Source organism: Panthera leo, chromosome D4 (assembly GCF_018350215.1).
Source record: "Panthera leo isolate Ple1 chromosome D4, P.leo_Ple1_pat1.1, whole genome shotgun sequence".
NCBI lineage: Eukaryota > Metazoa > Chordata > Mammalia > Carnivora > Felidae > Panthera > Panthera leo.
This window is the reverse complement of record NC_056691.1, coordinates 58,924,655-58,940,813: the sequence shown is the minus strand read 5'-3', so window position 1 is coordinate 58,940,813 and position 16,159 is coordinate 58,924,655. Positions and strand designations below refer to the sequence as shown.

Here is a 16,159-nt window from a genome sequence, read left to right as displayed (position 1 = left end):
CTCTCAAACAGCTATCAGAGTTGTCCCTAGTGGAAGGAAAGAACATCATGGATAAGGCATGTCAGAAAGTACACAGTGTATGGTGCTTCCAGGAAGAACGCCATACAGTTCTAATCAGAGAAGCTAATAACTTGGGAAGTGGGAGGTAGAGACAAAGAACAAGGGGCATAAGAGATAAGTCAAAGCTCTTAATGATCAAAAGATACTCCTTCAAGGGGCGCCTGGGTGGCTCAGTTGGTTGAGTGTTGGACTCTTCATTTCAACTCAGGTCATGATATCATGGTTCGTGAGATCTAGCCTACACTGGGCTCCACGCTGATGGTGCAGGATTCTCTTTCTCTTTCGTGCCCCTCTCTCCTGTGCACCACAAGGCAAAACTCTTGGTTTTCTGCTCAGGTCATGATCTCATGGTTTGTGAGTTCGAGCCCTGTATTGGACTCTGCTCCGACAGTGCGGAACCTGCTTGGGATTCTCTCTCTCCGTCTCTCTGCACCCCCCCTCCTCTCAAAATAGATAAACTTTAAAAAAAGAAGATAACCCTTTGGGAAGAAATGCTTGGGTGGTTGATAATTTACATGCTTTCATATAGGAACTTGTTAAAATGAGGATAATAGTGTTCTTCTGATGATTTTACATCGAAGTGCAAAATAATAAAAAACAGGCGAAGCAAAGACAGCTTAAAAAGTATTATAAATGAGCTCCTTTTAATAGGGAGCTAAAAAATTGAAAAAGATAAATGTAAACCATATGGGACACAGACGATTAGAGGGGCATCTAGTATTTGAGAGAAGGAGGCTGTATCTGAGCTAGTCACAAGAAAGGGACTGTGTGAAGGGTGAAGACCAGCTAGAAGCAATGTGATAGATGAAGTCACTGAATTCAGAGAACCCTGTACAGGTCAGCAAGACCTAATGGAAAAACAGCAAAGTAATTTTGTTGTTGTTATCTTTTTTTTTTTTTTTAATGTTTATTTATTTCTGAGACAGAGAGCATGAATGGAGGAGGGGCCGAGAGAGAGGGAGACACAGAATGGGAAGCAGGCTCCAGGCTCTCAGCTGTCAGCACAGAGCCCGACACAGGGCTTGAACCCATGAACCATGAGATCATGCCTGAGCCAAAATGGGACGTTTAACCAACTAAACCACCCAGACACCTCTATTGTTGTTATCTTATGAGTGAAGTGAGCCAAAAACAGTTGGAAGAGAGGGGCTAATTGAGACTGAACTACATCTAACCCACTCAGAGTGGCCCTGGCATCAGAGCTCCTTCTTCAGGCAAATGACATCATAATGAGAAGAGCAACATTCAAATTGGGAAATGAGTAATTAGAGGCAGAGCCACCTAAGGTCTGGGAAGAAGTTTGAGAGGGATGTGGAGTGCAAAGATAGGAAGTCGTGAGGGAAAGGAGTTCTGTGAGAGTTAAATATATATAGAAGGGTTAACTTAATCTTACCAAAAGTTCTGCTGACCTGTTTCTTTTCCCATTGACTCTGGTCAAGTCAGTTATGGGTAATAATAAATCATGTAGTTATCTCCTCTGGTTTACTTATTGTCATCATTTCCTGTAAGAACCCAGAACCTGGGAAAAACCAGTCTCAGTCTCGTCGTATCTGGGGAGAGTGGACCTGGTTTTAGAGTATCCTGTCTAATATCCTGTCTAGTATCCTAAACTAGGTATCCTGTTGCTTAGAATGATTTTCTTGTCTGTTCTGTTGCCCTGAATAGTTGGAGTAGAAAAGGGGGTCAGACCAGGTATTGAGCCTTCTGAGGTCAAAGTATCCAGTCCCTATCCCCCAAAGAACCCCTCAATCTAATAGAGGAAATAGAAGTCTACTGAGAGGTCTTAGAAACAGGGTGGAAGTAAACATCATTAATACCCTGGTTGTGGTCTTGAAATAGTGCTTCCATTTAAAGATACCAGGATACGGGTACCTGGGTGACTCAGTTGGTTAAGCATCTGATCATGATCTCGCATCGCAGTTCATGGGTTTGAGCCCGTGTCAGGCTCTGTGCTGACAGCTCACAGCCTGAAGCCTGCTTCAGATTCTGTGTCTCCCTCTCACTGCCCCTCCTCTCTGTCTCTCTGTCTCACTCTCTCTCAAAAATAAATAAACATTTTAAAAATATTAAAAAAATAAAGATACCAGGACAGAAATAAACTCAACTGATTTTTGTCAAAAGTGCAAAAGCAATTCAATGGAGAAAGGATAGTCTTTTCCGCAAACAGTGCTGGAACAGTTGGACAACCATAGGCCAAAAAACAACAACAAAAAAAAACAAACAAAAAACCCAAACCTTCAACCTAAGCCTTACACTTTAATCGAAAATTAAATCAAAATGGATCACAGACCTAAATGTAAAAACTAATATTATAAAACATTTAGGAAAAGCACAGGAGAAAGTCTTCAGGATTCAGAGCTAGGTGAAGTGTTCTTAGACTTGACACCAGAAGCACATTTCATAAAAGGAAAAGTGTCAGAAGCATAGTGCTAGTGTGGTGCTGTCATAAGGGTTAACAAATAGATCCATGAAACAATAAATCACCCAGAAATAGACCCACACTGTTGTCATTTGATTTTTGACAAAGGCACCAAGACAAACCAACTGGGGAGAGGAGGTTCTTTTCAGCAAATGGTGTTGGAATAACTGAATACTCACATAAAAAATTAATTTCAATCACTACCTTGTACCATAGCAAAAATTAATTCATGCTGGATCATAGATCAAAATGTAAAAATTAAAACCACAAAACTTTTAGAATATGGGGAAATATCTTCATGACATGGGAGTTAGCAAAGGCTTCTCAGTTAAAAGGAATCATTTTAAAAAGGTGAGGAGTGCCTGGGTGGCTCAGTTGGTTGAGCATCCAACTCTTGGTTTCAGCTCAGGTCATGATCCCAGGGTCGTGGGATTGAGCCCCACATCAAGCTCTGCACTGGGGGTGGAGCCTGCTTAGGATTGTCTCTCTCTCCCTCTGCCCCCTCCCCAACTCATGCTCACATTCTGTCTTTCTCTCTCTCAAATAATTAAAAAATAAAATTAAAAAGGTGAATTAGACTTCATCAAAATTTAAAACTTCTCATCAAATGACACCATTAAGAAAATGAAAAGATAAGCTACAGACCTGGAGAAAATATTCACAGAAATCTGTCTGCCAAAGATTATATTAAAAAGTCCTATAATTGAATAATAAAAAAAAAAAATGCCAACTAGAAAAAAATAAATGTTAACACACTTCTAAAAGGAGATTTATGAATGGCAGTAAGTACATGACAATGTGCTCAACATCATTAGTCATGAGGGAAGTGAGAATTAAAACCAAAATGAGATGCCATTACATCCTCCCGGAATGATAGAATTAGACCAACAACCATAAATGGTAGTGAAGTTGTAAAGCAACAGTATTTCTTACACATTCTCGGTGAGAGTGTAAAATGTGCAACTTCTTTGGAAAAAAGACCCAGCAATTCCATTTGTAGGTATTTACTCAAGAGAAATTAAAACATGTCCACAAAGCACTTGCCTAAGAATACTAACAGCATTATTCATAATCGCCCCAAATTGGAAACAGTTCAGTTTTCCATCTATAGGAGAACTGATTTTTTAAAACTGTGATATATTAATGTACAATGAAATAACTACTGAGCAATAAAAAGGGACGAGCTACTAATACATGCAACAAAATGAATAAGTATCAAAAATGTTATACTAAGCAAAAGAAGTCTTAACACAAAAGAATACATATGGCGTGTTTCCATTTATATGAAATTCTAGAACAGACAAAACTAATCTATAGTAGAAAAGTCACAACAATGGTTGCCTCTTGGGATTTGGGGTAGGAATTGACAGAAGAGTCGTGAGGGAATATTCTATTTTTGATACGGTTTGAGATTATATGCATGAATGCACTTGTCAGGATTCTGCAGATGTGCACTGTGGCACATCCACACCGTGAAATGTTCCTCAGCTTTACAGAGGAACAAAGTACTGATGCACACAACTTGAATGAATCTCCAGGGAATTATGCAGAGTGCAAAAAAGCCAATCCCAAGAGATTAGGTATTGTATAATTCCATTTACACATATCTTTGAAGTGACACAGTTTTAGAAATGGAAGACAGATGAATGGTTGTCAGGGATTAAGAACAGGGAAGAGGAGTCAGCAGGGTGGTAGGTGTGATCATAAAAGAGTAACACGAGGGATCTTGTGTCAGAATTTTTCGGTGTCTTGACTGTGGGAGTGGATACAGGAACGTACACAGGTGGTAAGATTGCATAGAACGTAATACAGACACACAAAAATGAGTACAAGTGAAACGGGAGATCTGATTAAGGTGGTAGATTGTGCCAGTGTCACTATGCTGGCTGTGATCATAGTCTTGCACAATGTTACCACTGAGGGAAACTAGGAATGTATGCAAGAGCTGTCTCTTATTTCTTACAAGTGCATGTGGACCTACAATTATCTACAATTATCTCAATAAAACTTCAAAAAAAAATTCGGGGCACCCTGGGTGGCTCGGTCGGTTAAGCGTCCAACTCTTGATTTCGGCTCAGGTTCATGGGATCGAACCCCATGGCAGGCTCTGCGCTGAGAGCATAGAGGGATTCTCTCTCTCTCTCTCTCTACCCCTGCCCCACCTGTGCTCTCTCTCCCTCAAAATAAATAAACATTAAAAAAAAAAGCACAAATTCTTAGAGAAATGTCTGATACCATGTCTGGGCAGTAAATGTAAAAAATGAGTCAGGGACATCTTGACACCACATAGCAAGGAAGCTATCAAAGATGACTGAAGTTGTATCAAAAATGACTGAGGAACCAAATTGAGGCCAAAGATGGCTCAATTTGAGCTTCAGTAAGAATAGTAATTTCAGACTTGAACCCTTTAAAATAGGTTTAAAGCCATGAGTTCGTACTAATGGTTTACACACACGCACACACACACGCGCACACACACACACACACACACACACACACACACACACACACACGCTAGTTACCTTCAAAGAATAACAGGGAACTAGTTCTTTGTCTTGCAACCTGGAAAATAAAAGGAAAGAGGCCTTTCCTAAGTGTACAGTAAAATTGGATAACCAAATGTTAGATGAGGAGCAGCATCTCCTAATGCAATTACTTCAGCAAAGAAATGAACCCAGTGATACAGTTAGTAGAGCATCACCATTTTGTTACCTCCAATAAATTTATGTATCTAAGCATTGGGCATTGGTGAATATGAACATCAAAAAAGAGACAGCCAGGATTGTGGATACTTTATGATAAAAAGACACAATGCCACTGGTAGCCTTGCTAAAGAGATCAAACCTGAGCCTGCTGAAGCCTCTGGATCCAGCTGCCAATATGCAGGAAATCCAAACGACAGGGTAACAAATTGAACTCTTGAGAAAGCATATAGTCAGCAAAATTCAGACCGAGAAACTGGTCAGATGGTTGAGGTTCTTCGACAGGCAACTTGTAAAAAAAAAAGGGGGGGGGGGGCAGGAGGATGGATGGAGAACCTGTGGGTGGAACGAGAATCAAACACACATCAACCTAAAAACCTGAGGACAAAACAGATTCTAGTATCTAAGGAGACATACTTAGGTGGTAAAAGCACAAAGACCTAAGGAAGTGATTACTACAGAATCAAGAATATGTGTATCTTTGTGGGGAGGATCGCAATGGGGCACATGGGGAGGCTTCTAGAGTGGCTGACAAAATTCTGGTTTGTTTTTAACATTTTTTTTAAGTAATCTTGAATTCACAGCCCTGAGAGCAAGAGTCACATGCTCCACTTACTGAGTGGGCCAGGCTCCCCAAAATTCTGTTTTTTGATATAGGTTAGTAGGATGTTTGCCTTGTAAAACAATTCACTAAACTCTACATTTGCTCTGTGTAATCCATTTTGATTTACACTTTTTTTTTAAGTTTATTTATTTTGAGAGAGAGCACACTTGCACAAGAAGTAAAGGGGAGGGAGGGAGGGAAGGGGAGAGAGGGAGAGAGAGAGAGAGAGAGAGAGAGAGAGAGAGAGAGAGAGAGATTGATTGATTCCTAAGCAGCTCCATGCTGTCAATGCAGGGACCATACTCACAAACCATGAGATCATGACCTGAGAGGAAACCAAGAGTCAGAAGCTTAACCAAGTGAACCATGCAGGCACCCCTTGATTTACACTTTAAAAAGGCTGTGATAGAACAGTTCTCAGATGGCTGTGGGGTGCCAGAGGAGCCACTAAATGTTTGAGGAGAGAGGATGAAGAAAGGCCCTCTGAACAAGGTGGTGTTGGGAGAGTAGCATAGATGGGACAAATGTCAGTGGTGAGGCTTGAGAAATAGATAAGCTCATGACCTGTCATCTGTACTAGGTTTTATCCTGGAAGCCATGGGGAGCCATTGAGGAATTCTAAGCTGACAAGTGGCATGACCAGGTTTATATTTTAAAAAGATTCCATTGGTGGCTGAATGTGAAGTGGATTGAATGGAGGAGGCAGGGCTGGTTCCAGGGAGACCAGTTGAGAATCACCTGTAGTAATCCAAACTAAAGATGGTGAAGCCAGAAACAGCATGGTGACAGAAAGTGGAGAGAGGAAAGGACTGATTTGAGAGTGCTAAAGGAGGTGGAAATACCAGACTCGAGAGACTATCTGGGACAGAAGTAGAGAAAAGAAATCAGTTACCAACAGGAGCAGTGGAAGATGATGGTGCCATTAATTGGGACATGGAATAAAGGTGGTAGAACAGGGGTGGAGAGATGATAATCTATACTATTTTTTAAATTGAGATAGTTTGCATACAATAAAATGCACAAAACAGAAGCATACAATGCAGTGAGTTTTTTCAGATGTCTGCACCCATGTGACTCACGTACCAGTGAAGATGTAAATATTTCCTTCACTCCTGAAGTTTCTTTGTGACCCCTTCAAGCACTGTTCTGATTTTTTTTTAAAGTTTATTTTTATTTTGTAGGGGGGGGGGGTGGGGAGGGAGAGAATCCCAAGCAGGCTCCACTCTGTCAATGCAGAGCCTGAGGCAGTGCTCAGTCTCATGAACCGTGAGATTATGACCTGAGGCGATCAAGAGGCAGCCGGTCAACCAACTGAGCCACCCAGGCACCCCAAGCACTGTTCTGATTTTTATCACTATAGATTATTTTGGCTGTTTTTGAACTTTACCTGTGTGGAATCATACAATACGTTGTCTTTTGTGACTGGTTTCTTTTGCTTAACATATTTTTGTGGCTCACCTGTCTATTGTATATGTCAGTAATTCATCTCCTTACCTGCTGAATAGTATTGCGTTGCATGAATACACCACAATTTGTTTATCTACTCTTCTGGTGATGGTCATTTGGGTTGTTTTCCAGTTTTTTGTTTGGTTATTTTACTATTATGAATAAAGCCTCTGTAAACATTCTGATATAAGTCTTTTCATAGGTGTACAGTTTCATTTATCTCCAGTAAATATCTAGGTCATAGCATAGGTGTATGTTTAATGACAGAAGAGACTACTAGCTTTCTAAAGTGATTATAGTATTTTATGCTCCTACCACAATGTGTGAGAGTTCTAGTTGCTTCACATCTTGGTGCTTTGATGCCTTTAGGGTTTTCAGTTTCAGCCATTGTAGTGAGTGTAACACACACATCTCTGTCATTATAGTTTTAATATAAATCAAGTAATGAATACTAATGATGTTGAACAGCTCTTCTTGAACTTTTTGGCCATTAGTTTTTCTTTTGTGAAGTTTCTGTTCAAATCTTTGCCTGTTTTTTGTTGGATTGTTGTTGGTGTTGTTGTTGAGCTGTAGGATTTCTTGAGCTTTTCTGGATACAAGCCCTTTGTCCTATACATGCACTGCAAATATTCTCTCCTGTTCTTTCATTTATCTTTTCATTTTTTTTCATTTCTTAATTTTTTTTTTTTTTTTTTTTTGAGAGAGAGAGAGAATGTGTGCATGTTCACGGATGGGGGAGGGCAGTGCAGAGAGAGAGAATCCCAAGCACTGGGATTCTCTGCACTGACAGTGCAGAGCCTGACACTGGGCTTGATCCCATGAACTGAGAGATCACAACCTTAGTTGGACACTCAACTAAGGCCACCCTGGTGCCTCAGTCTTTTCATTTTCTTAATAATGCCTTTTGATGAGCAGAAAATTTTAATTTTGAGATAAATTTTAATTTATTGATTTTTGTCTTTTTATGATTAGTACCTTTTGTGCTCTCAGAAATCTTTGCCTATCCCAAGGTTGCATATTTTCTTATGTGTTCTTCTCGAAGCTTTATAGATTTGTTTTTTGTGCTGAGGTCTAAAATCAATCTTAAATTTTTGTATATGGTATGGGTCAAAAGTTCTATTTTTCATATGCAGGTCAAGTTTCCCAACACCATTTGATGAAGACTTTTGTTTATCCATTGAATTGCATTGATATTTTGTCAAAAGTTAGTTGCTCAGTACACATATTTGTTCTGAACTCTATTTTCCTCATGCCCATACCACACTGTCTTGTGGCTGACGTGTTGAGGGAGTCTAGATTATGTTGTCTTTTTGTTTTTGTTGAGTGTTAAATTGTATTCTAACAGTTCAGTTACTGGCAGAACGCTTTGATCCTATCAGGCTTGCTTTTATTCTTCCAATTTGAATATGTCCCTGTGGTATATACTTTCTGAGTCTCGGTGTGAGACTCCATATTCTGGACTGGACTTCCATTGGCTCCCAGCTCTGTATGATCTCTAGTACCCCCATTTACCCTGTAGTAGGTGATCTCTACTAGGTCCCATGAAGACTTGCCCTGTGCTCGTGCAGTCCAGCCTTGAGCCAAGAAACTGCCCACCCACCTCACCCTGCCTCACAGATTCCAGGCACTCAAGCATCACAGAACTCAGATCTTCCTGCTCAGTGAGACTGCCACTCTGCTTGGGTATCGTCTCTCTACCCCACTATGAGAAGATGCCCTGAGTGAAAGCTAGAACAGTCACACGCTCCCCTCCTGTGTTTCCCTTCTCTCCAAGAATACAGCCCTGCACAGCTTGCTGTTCAGTGCCTGAAACCATATATTCAGAGCAACTTTATAGGTTTTTTTTTTTTAAGTTTGTTTATTTTGGGAGAGAGAGTTGGGGGGAGGGGGAGAAGGAGAGAGAGAATCCCAAGCAGTCTCCACACTCAGCATGGAGCCTGACACAGGGCTTGATCTCATGACTTTGAGATCATGACCTGAGCCAAATTCAAGAGTCAGGTGTTTAATCAACTGAGCCACCCAGGTGCCCCCAGAGCAACTTTATAGTTTTTCATGGCAGGAGGGAGAATCTAGTTCCAGTTATTTTGTCATGGCCAGAATGGAAGTTGAGGTTCTGGTTTGGATACAATGCTGAATTTTTAGTATCTGTGGAACATACAGATAGAAATGCTCAACAGGCAATTGGGTACCCATGTATGGAAGGCCTGAGAGAGACTATTGGGGCTAGAGATTCAGATTTTGTAGTTGAAGCCAAGGGATATGATCACCTAGCTATACTTACTTTCTTACAATAGTTAGAGAAGGAGGGAAGAACAATTTTCTGGGGGTGCCTGGGTGGCTCAGTCTTAGCTTAAAGCATTTGGCTTCGGCTCAGGTCATGAGCTCATGGTTCATGAGTCAAGCCCCACATTGGGCTCTCTGCTGTCAGCTTGGAGCCTGCTTCAGATCCTCTGTCCTTTCTCTCTCTACCCCTCCCCCTCTAGTTCTCTCTCTCTCTCTCACTCTTGCTCTCTTGAGATGAATAAAAAAAAAAAAAACAAAACAAAACACTTTTCTCTTAAAAAGCCTAAGAGGTATGGCTAAAGAAGGAAGTGAGGAACAGGACATGGGTGTCACAGAGACCCATTCACACTGTGAATAAAGCAGTGTTCATTTGAGAGTGACAGCTATCAAGAGCCCAGTCTTTGCTCTGTAATGCTTACCAGTCCAGAGCCCAGCTTTTCTCCATTGCTGCTGAGGACTTAGTAAAGTGTCACTGGGTGATCATTATAGAAAAACCTACCTACCCAGACCCTCATTCCAATCTGTAAAGGTAAAGTCACACCTGTCATGATGACGCTCAGAGATCTTGCAGACATAATCACACATTTGTGCTTCTAGCCTTCCTGGGCCTAGATAGGTGACAGGTATGATCATCGTTTTCATAAAATGGGGAGGAAAACCAAGGCCCTGAAGAGGTTAACAACTGGATTACAGTTGGCTGTGAAGTCTGCCCTATTTCCAGTTTGAGTTTCTAGTTGTCTAGAGCCTTTATAGGGTTTCAGACTTGGAAGTTGCTCTAGGTCATCTAACACAGTCCTCTTGTTTTTTAGGTGGGGAAATTGACACTCATAAATGAGAGGGCTTTAGCTAGGTATAAATGACAGAAATTCAATGAAGCCAACTTAACCAAAAAGGAGAATTTATCACAAGAGCACAGAGCTAGCTGATGGAATTCAAAAGGCAAGGATAAAGCTGAGCCTTAAGCATAGGCTGGAGCCCTGACCTGGAGTGCCATAGAGGAACTGGCATGGTTTCTGCCCTTTTCTCTGCTCATTTCTTTGTCTCCAATTCGTTCTTCTCTCAATATAGACTAGCTTCTTCTGCCCTTCCTCCCCCCCCCCCCCCCCCCGCAAAGAAAATGGTCGTTAGCAACTCTTCCTGAGTTTATGGCTCAGGAAAGAAGCCTTTCATTCTTCTCCATTCAGGAAAGAAGTCAACCTGATTCTAGAATTGCAAATCCTATTCCAGTGGAGACTTCAGTGGTCCAGTTGGAGCCATCCAGCATCCCAACTATATGCTGCTAAGGGCCTGGGGAGTAGTGTTCCACAGACAGAGCTACCAGGGAGCTCTGCATCTCTAAACATGTGGGGTAAATTGTTGTTGGGGCAGAAAGCAAGGGCGCAGATGGCTGGGCAGCCAGCATGGTAGGTGTTTAGGACACAGGGTTGCATCAGTAACCAGCCACAGAGCCAGGACCAAAACTCACAGCCTGACCCAGCATCAGTCTTTCCTGAGGCTGCCTCACATGGGAGTACAGTGTAATTATGTGATCTGGTAATGAAGAGAGGCAGACAGACAGACACTCACTGCCTCAGTTCTCATTCCTCTTGCTGTGAAGAAATAGAGGTCCCTTCCCTGGGAGTCTGGGAAGTCCAGAGCTCTAGGACTGGAACAGTGAAAGGTGGGTTCCCTCTGTATTAGTCCAAAACCTTGCTACAAGTCATAGAAACCCAAATCAAGCTAACTTGAGCAAAAAAGGGAATTTATTAGAAGGCCATTGAGGTACCTCCTGGAAGTGAGGAAAGAACTGCATATGCCAGAGCAGCTTCAGGAGTCTGGAGTCAGTACCTCCAGGACACATATACGTGTGATCGCTTTTTTTCTTTCTTTCTCAATTTTCATCTTTCATCTCCTCATCTCTGCCTGGCTCTGGTACCCACAAGGTTCTTTCCACAAGTGGGGAATATGGCTGAACAGCAGTTTGGGGGTTATATCCTTACAGTTTCTGACCAAGAGAAAAGAGAGTCTTGCCTGTTGATTCCAGGTGGAACAATCGCAGAGGAGGATTCTGATTGAGGGGATGGAGCTCTATGATTGGCTGGGCCCTGTTCTCTTGCACACCCTTGGGGTCACGAGAAGGCAGGGAATATTTTAAGAAGAAGAACTGTAAGAGGGGTCAACAAAAACCTCTTTGGTTTTGTGTTTGCTCCCAGGTGACCATGGAGGCCGGCGGTCTCCCCTTGGAGCTGTGGCGCATGATCTTAGCCTATCTGCACCTTCCCGACCTGGGCCGTTGCAGCCTGGTGTGCAGAGCCTGGTATGACCTGATCCTCAGTCTCGACAGCACCCGCTGGCGGCAGCTGTGTCTGGGATGCACCGAATGCCGCCACCCAAACTGGCCCAACCAGCCCGATGTGGAGCCTGAGTCTTGGAGGGAGGCCTTCAAGCAACATTACCTTGCCTCTAAGACATGGACCAAGAATGCCCTGGACTTGGAGTCCTCTGTCTGCTTTTCTCTATTTCGCCGGAGGAGGGAACGCCGTACCCTGAGTGTTGGGCCAGGCCATGAGTTTGACAGCCTGGGCAGTGCCTTGGCCATGGCTAGCCTGTATGACCGAATTGTGCTATTCCCAGGTGTGTATGAAGAGCAAGGTGAAATCATCCTGAAGGTACCCGTGGAGATCGTAGGCCACGGGAAGTTGGGTGAAGTGGCCCTGCTAGCCAGCATTGATCAGCACTGCTCCACCACACGCCTGTGCAACCTTGTCTTCATGCCGGCCTGGTTCTCCCCTTTCATGTTTAAGGTGGGTGTCCATATCCAGGTGGCCTCTCCAGTCCTGACCCTGGGCTTTGGCCTCTTTTTAGTGGGTTTGCAACCCCTTTTTGTTGGAATTAAGAGTTTTGTCGTTATTCCTGTAACACGCTCCTCTGCACCAGTTAAGAAATGGGCACAGTAACAATCAACATTCTGCTTTATTCCTGGCAAAACTGTATTAAAAAATAAGCCAAGGACTCAGAACCCGAACTGCTTTGTACTCCTCTTCCCCACTGGATGCACTTGAACCACAGGGGAGTAGCTAGGTGGGAAAGCCAGGTCTGGGAGTATGCCACATGGTCTCAGGAAGCAGAGAACAACACTTCATGCTCAGAGATAGGCAAAGCCAGGGGAGGCTATGCAAGACCAATGACCTTTAGCATGTCAGCCCCACCCTGTGAAGGAGGATCAAGGAAGGTCAGGCTTTCACCAAGAGTGACTTGAGAGAGGCTCAGGAAATACCAGCCCAACACATATCCTCTGGTAACACAGAGCACACAGGCTGTATTCAAAGCAAAGTATGTATTGACACGTTGGTAGGTCCTGGCAGAGCGGTTTACAGCTTTACCTTGCATAGAAACATTGTAATATGTAAACTTTGTACCTAATCAATAATAATTATGTTGCCACTATTCTACCAGTAACAACAAATTGTCCCTCAAGTTTGTAATGATCGCTATACTACCAGTCGTTTATGGTGCCCTGACTGTGTGCCTGGCATATGCTTTACAGCCATTAGTAAGATGTGTAGTGTCATCCGGTTTTATAGATGAGCAAACTGAGGCTCAGCAAGATTAAGTGACATAGTAAGAGACAGAGCTAGGATCCAAAGCCTATATTGATAATCTAGGTGACTTTGCATCGGTGACTTCATTTGATCCCCACAACAAACATTCGTGGTAGGTAGTACACGTGGGATCCCCATTTTGCAGATGAGGGGCACTAAAAAGCTCAGAGATGCTGCTAAGTGACTTTCTCAAATGCATAATTAGTGAAGTTAGAACTCAAATCCAGAACTCAAATTGTAAGCCCCTTTGAAGTTACATTGTGTTGGATTCCTTGGAAACCTAAAAGCCTACTTTTTAGGCCTAGATTGTTTCAGAAGGACTGATGAACGATTCCTATGTGGGTCTGTAGACCCAGAAGAAAGTTTGATTCCAGACCTTCGATGTTTCCATTTACTCTGAGGGTAAAATGTTGGTTTCAGCCTCTCCTTCCCCCTTAGAAGTGCAGCTGCAGACCCTCATAGGGTGGGGGCCTGGCCTTAACACTTCTCTGTAGCCCAGCCCACCATCTGGCTTAATGCTTGGCATGTATCAGTGCTCCACTGGTGATTGTCTTTTAACTGAAAACAGGACAGGGGCTAGGATGACCTTGCCTGAAAAATGCAAAGGCCAGAGTGATTTCACAGCAGTTTTCAGTGACTTCTGAGGAGAACCCTAACAACAGCTGTGCATCTCCAGAGAGCTGGTGTTCATCTACAGAGAGGACCAAGTAAAAGAAAATAGACTTAAATTGCAGCTAGAAAAAATTAACTTAGCCATAAGGAAGAATTTACAGAGGTTAAGGCAAGTAAGGTCCAGGCCAGGCTCTCAAGGGTGGTCACTGCTAGAGAATGTAGAAACTGTTCATGGGGTGGATGTGTCTGGATCACTTAGTGGAATCATGGAACATTCCCTCATTTTACAGTTCAAATCCATCTGGTGGCATTTAGCATGAAATCCAGAAACAGTTACTTTTCAGGAATACAGAGTGGCTGGGCTTCTCAGTCAGGCCTGGGAGCTGAGGGGCTCAGGGGAGTGGTGCTGTGGGGTTCAGCACTTCCCTCCCCGAGAAGAGTCTCTGTCCTTTGTGTCCCTGACCCCAGGTAATGATAGCTAATTTTTATTAGGTGCCAACTTTGTATCTGGCTCTCCGCCTTTTGCTTCATTAGCTGGTAAGCCCCCTATTGCAGACAAAGAAACTGAGCCTCAGAGAGGTGAAGTCCTATCCAAGGTAACAAAGAGGCAGAGATGGGAGTGCCCCATGCAGTCAGACTCCAGAGCCCATCTTAACCACTGCTCAGTGCTGCCCAGCTGTGGCAGCATACCTCATCCTCCTCTTTAGGGACGTAGCCTGCTGTCCTTTGCTGTACTCCCTGCTATGTTCCAGTTGCCAGACAGGCTGGATTCTTTCCCAGTACCTGTGGCTGGGCATCCCGTACTGCCTGCCCCAGCCCAGGCAGGACTTAGCCCCTCCTGGCCTGTCCTTCTGTTAGCCCTCAGGGTTCTGCCCGGTTCTGTCCTAAGTTCAGACACCAAGCTGATGCTCTGTGGGGTGCTGCAGGGCTGAGAGAAGATGGTGAATGGAAAGTGGGCTGAAGGGTTGAGACCTAGCACAACACCTCGTGACCTCACACTTCCTTCACATAACCGAGATACCACTTTAGGATTCCTCGCCCTTCAGGGGTCACAGTAAACTCATGCTCAAATCCCAACCAGTTCTTGTGTTTCTCTCAGTTCAAAGCTGTCCCTGTTATTCCGTATCATCTCTATAGTGACATTCCTTCTCCTGGTTACCATTGATCCATTTCACACAGCATCCTTCTGAGCATTCAGCTTCTTCCCTCTTCCCCATCCTTACCCCTCAAAGTTTATGTTCTCACTAAGCATTTCTTGAGTATTGGGAGAATTTACTTCATATTTGAGGTCTTTAGGAAGAGCCCTGCTGCACAGCGTGAACTTTTTCCTGCCATTATCCATTTCTACTTTCATCCCCCTCCCTTTGGGATTAGAAGGAGGGAAAGGCAGGCAACTCCAAATTTTCACTGCTCTGATGCAGTGCAGCTTCCTGTCCGGGGGCCTGACACATGCCCTGGGCGGGGGGTTGGGGGCGGAGGATAGGATCAGCAGGACAAATGACCTCTCCGTGCTCCACCCTCCTTAAAGAGCAGTTAGAGTACTGCCTAACAAAGTAATTCTCATCCCTGTTTTATCCACTCTCTCTTTTTTATTCCTCAGACAACATCGGGTCATGTCCAATTTGACAACTGCAACTTTGAGAATGGGCATATCCAGGTCCATGGCCCAGGCACCTGCCAAGTGAAGTTTTGCACCTTCAAAAACACCCATGTTTTCCTGCACAATGTGCCCCTGTGTGTCCTGGAAAACTGTGAATTTGTGGGCAGTGAAAACAACTCTGTGACTGTGGAGGGCCACCCATCTGCAGACAAGAACTGGGCCTACAAGTATCTACTAGGGCTTATCAAGTCCTCCCCCAGTGTGCTACCCACAGAGGATTCTGACTCTTTAATGTCCCTGGACCTGGAGAGCAGGGACCAGGCTTGGAGCCCAAGGACCTGTGACATTGTCATTGAAGGCAGTCAAAGCCCTACCAGCCCAGCTTCTACCTCCCCAAAGCCAGGCTCCAAGGCTGGCTCACAGGAGGCAGAGGTGGGCAGTGATGGGGAAAGGGTGGCCCAGACCCCAGACAGCAGCGATGGAGGCCTGAGTCCTAGTGGTGAGGATGAGGACGAGGACCAGCTCACATACAGACTGTCCTACCAAGTGCAAGGCCCACGCCCTGTACTGGGGGGCTCCTTTCTAGGCCCACCACTTCCAGGAGCATCCATTCAGCTGCCCAGTTGCCTAGTGCTGAACTCTCTGCAGCAGGAGCTGCAGAAGGACAAGGAGGCCATGGCACTGGCCAGCTCCGTGCAGGGCTGCCTCATCCGCAAGTGCCTCTTCCGGGACGGAAAGGGAGGCGTCTTCGTTTGCTCCTATGGCCGAGCCAAGATGGAAGGAAACATCTTCCGGAACCTGACTTATGCAGTGCGGTGTATACATAACAGCAAGGTGCTGTCATAAGGCTCA

The 16,159-nt window shown here is 44.0% G+C and overlaps 1 protein-coding gene across 1 annotated transcript in view; it reads left to right on the top strand.

Annotated features, from left to right (window-relative positions):
- FBXO10 (F-box protein 10) overlaps positions 1-16,159 on the top strand; it is a 52,903-nt gene that overhangs the window by 15,896 nt on the left and 20,848 nt on the right. The window contains exons 2-3 of the mRNA XM_042913586.1: positions 11,707-12,297; positions 15,308-16,141. Of these exons, the coding sequence (XP_042769520.1) occupies positions 11,713-12,297; positions 15,308-16,141 (1,419 nt within the window). The 5' untranslated portion in view covers positions 11,707-11,712. The remainder of the gene's footprint in view (positions 1-11,706; positions 12,298-15,307; positions 16,142-16,159) is intronic.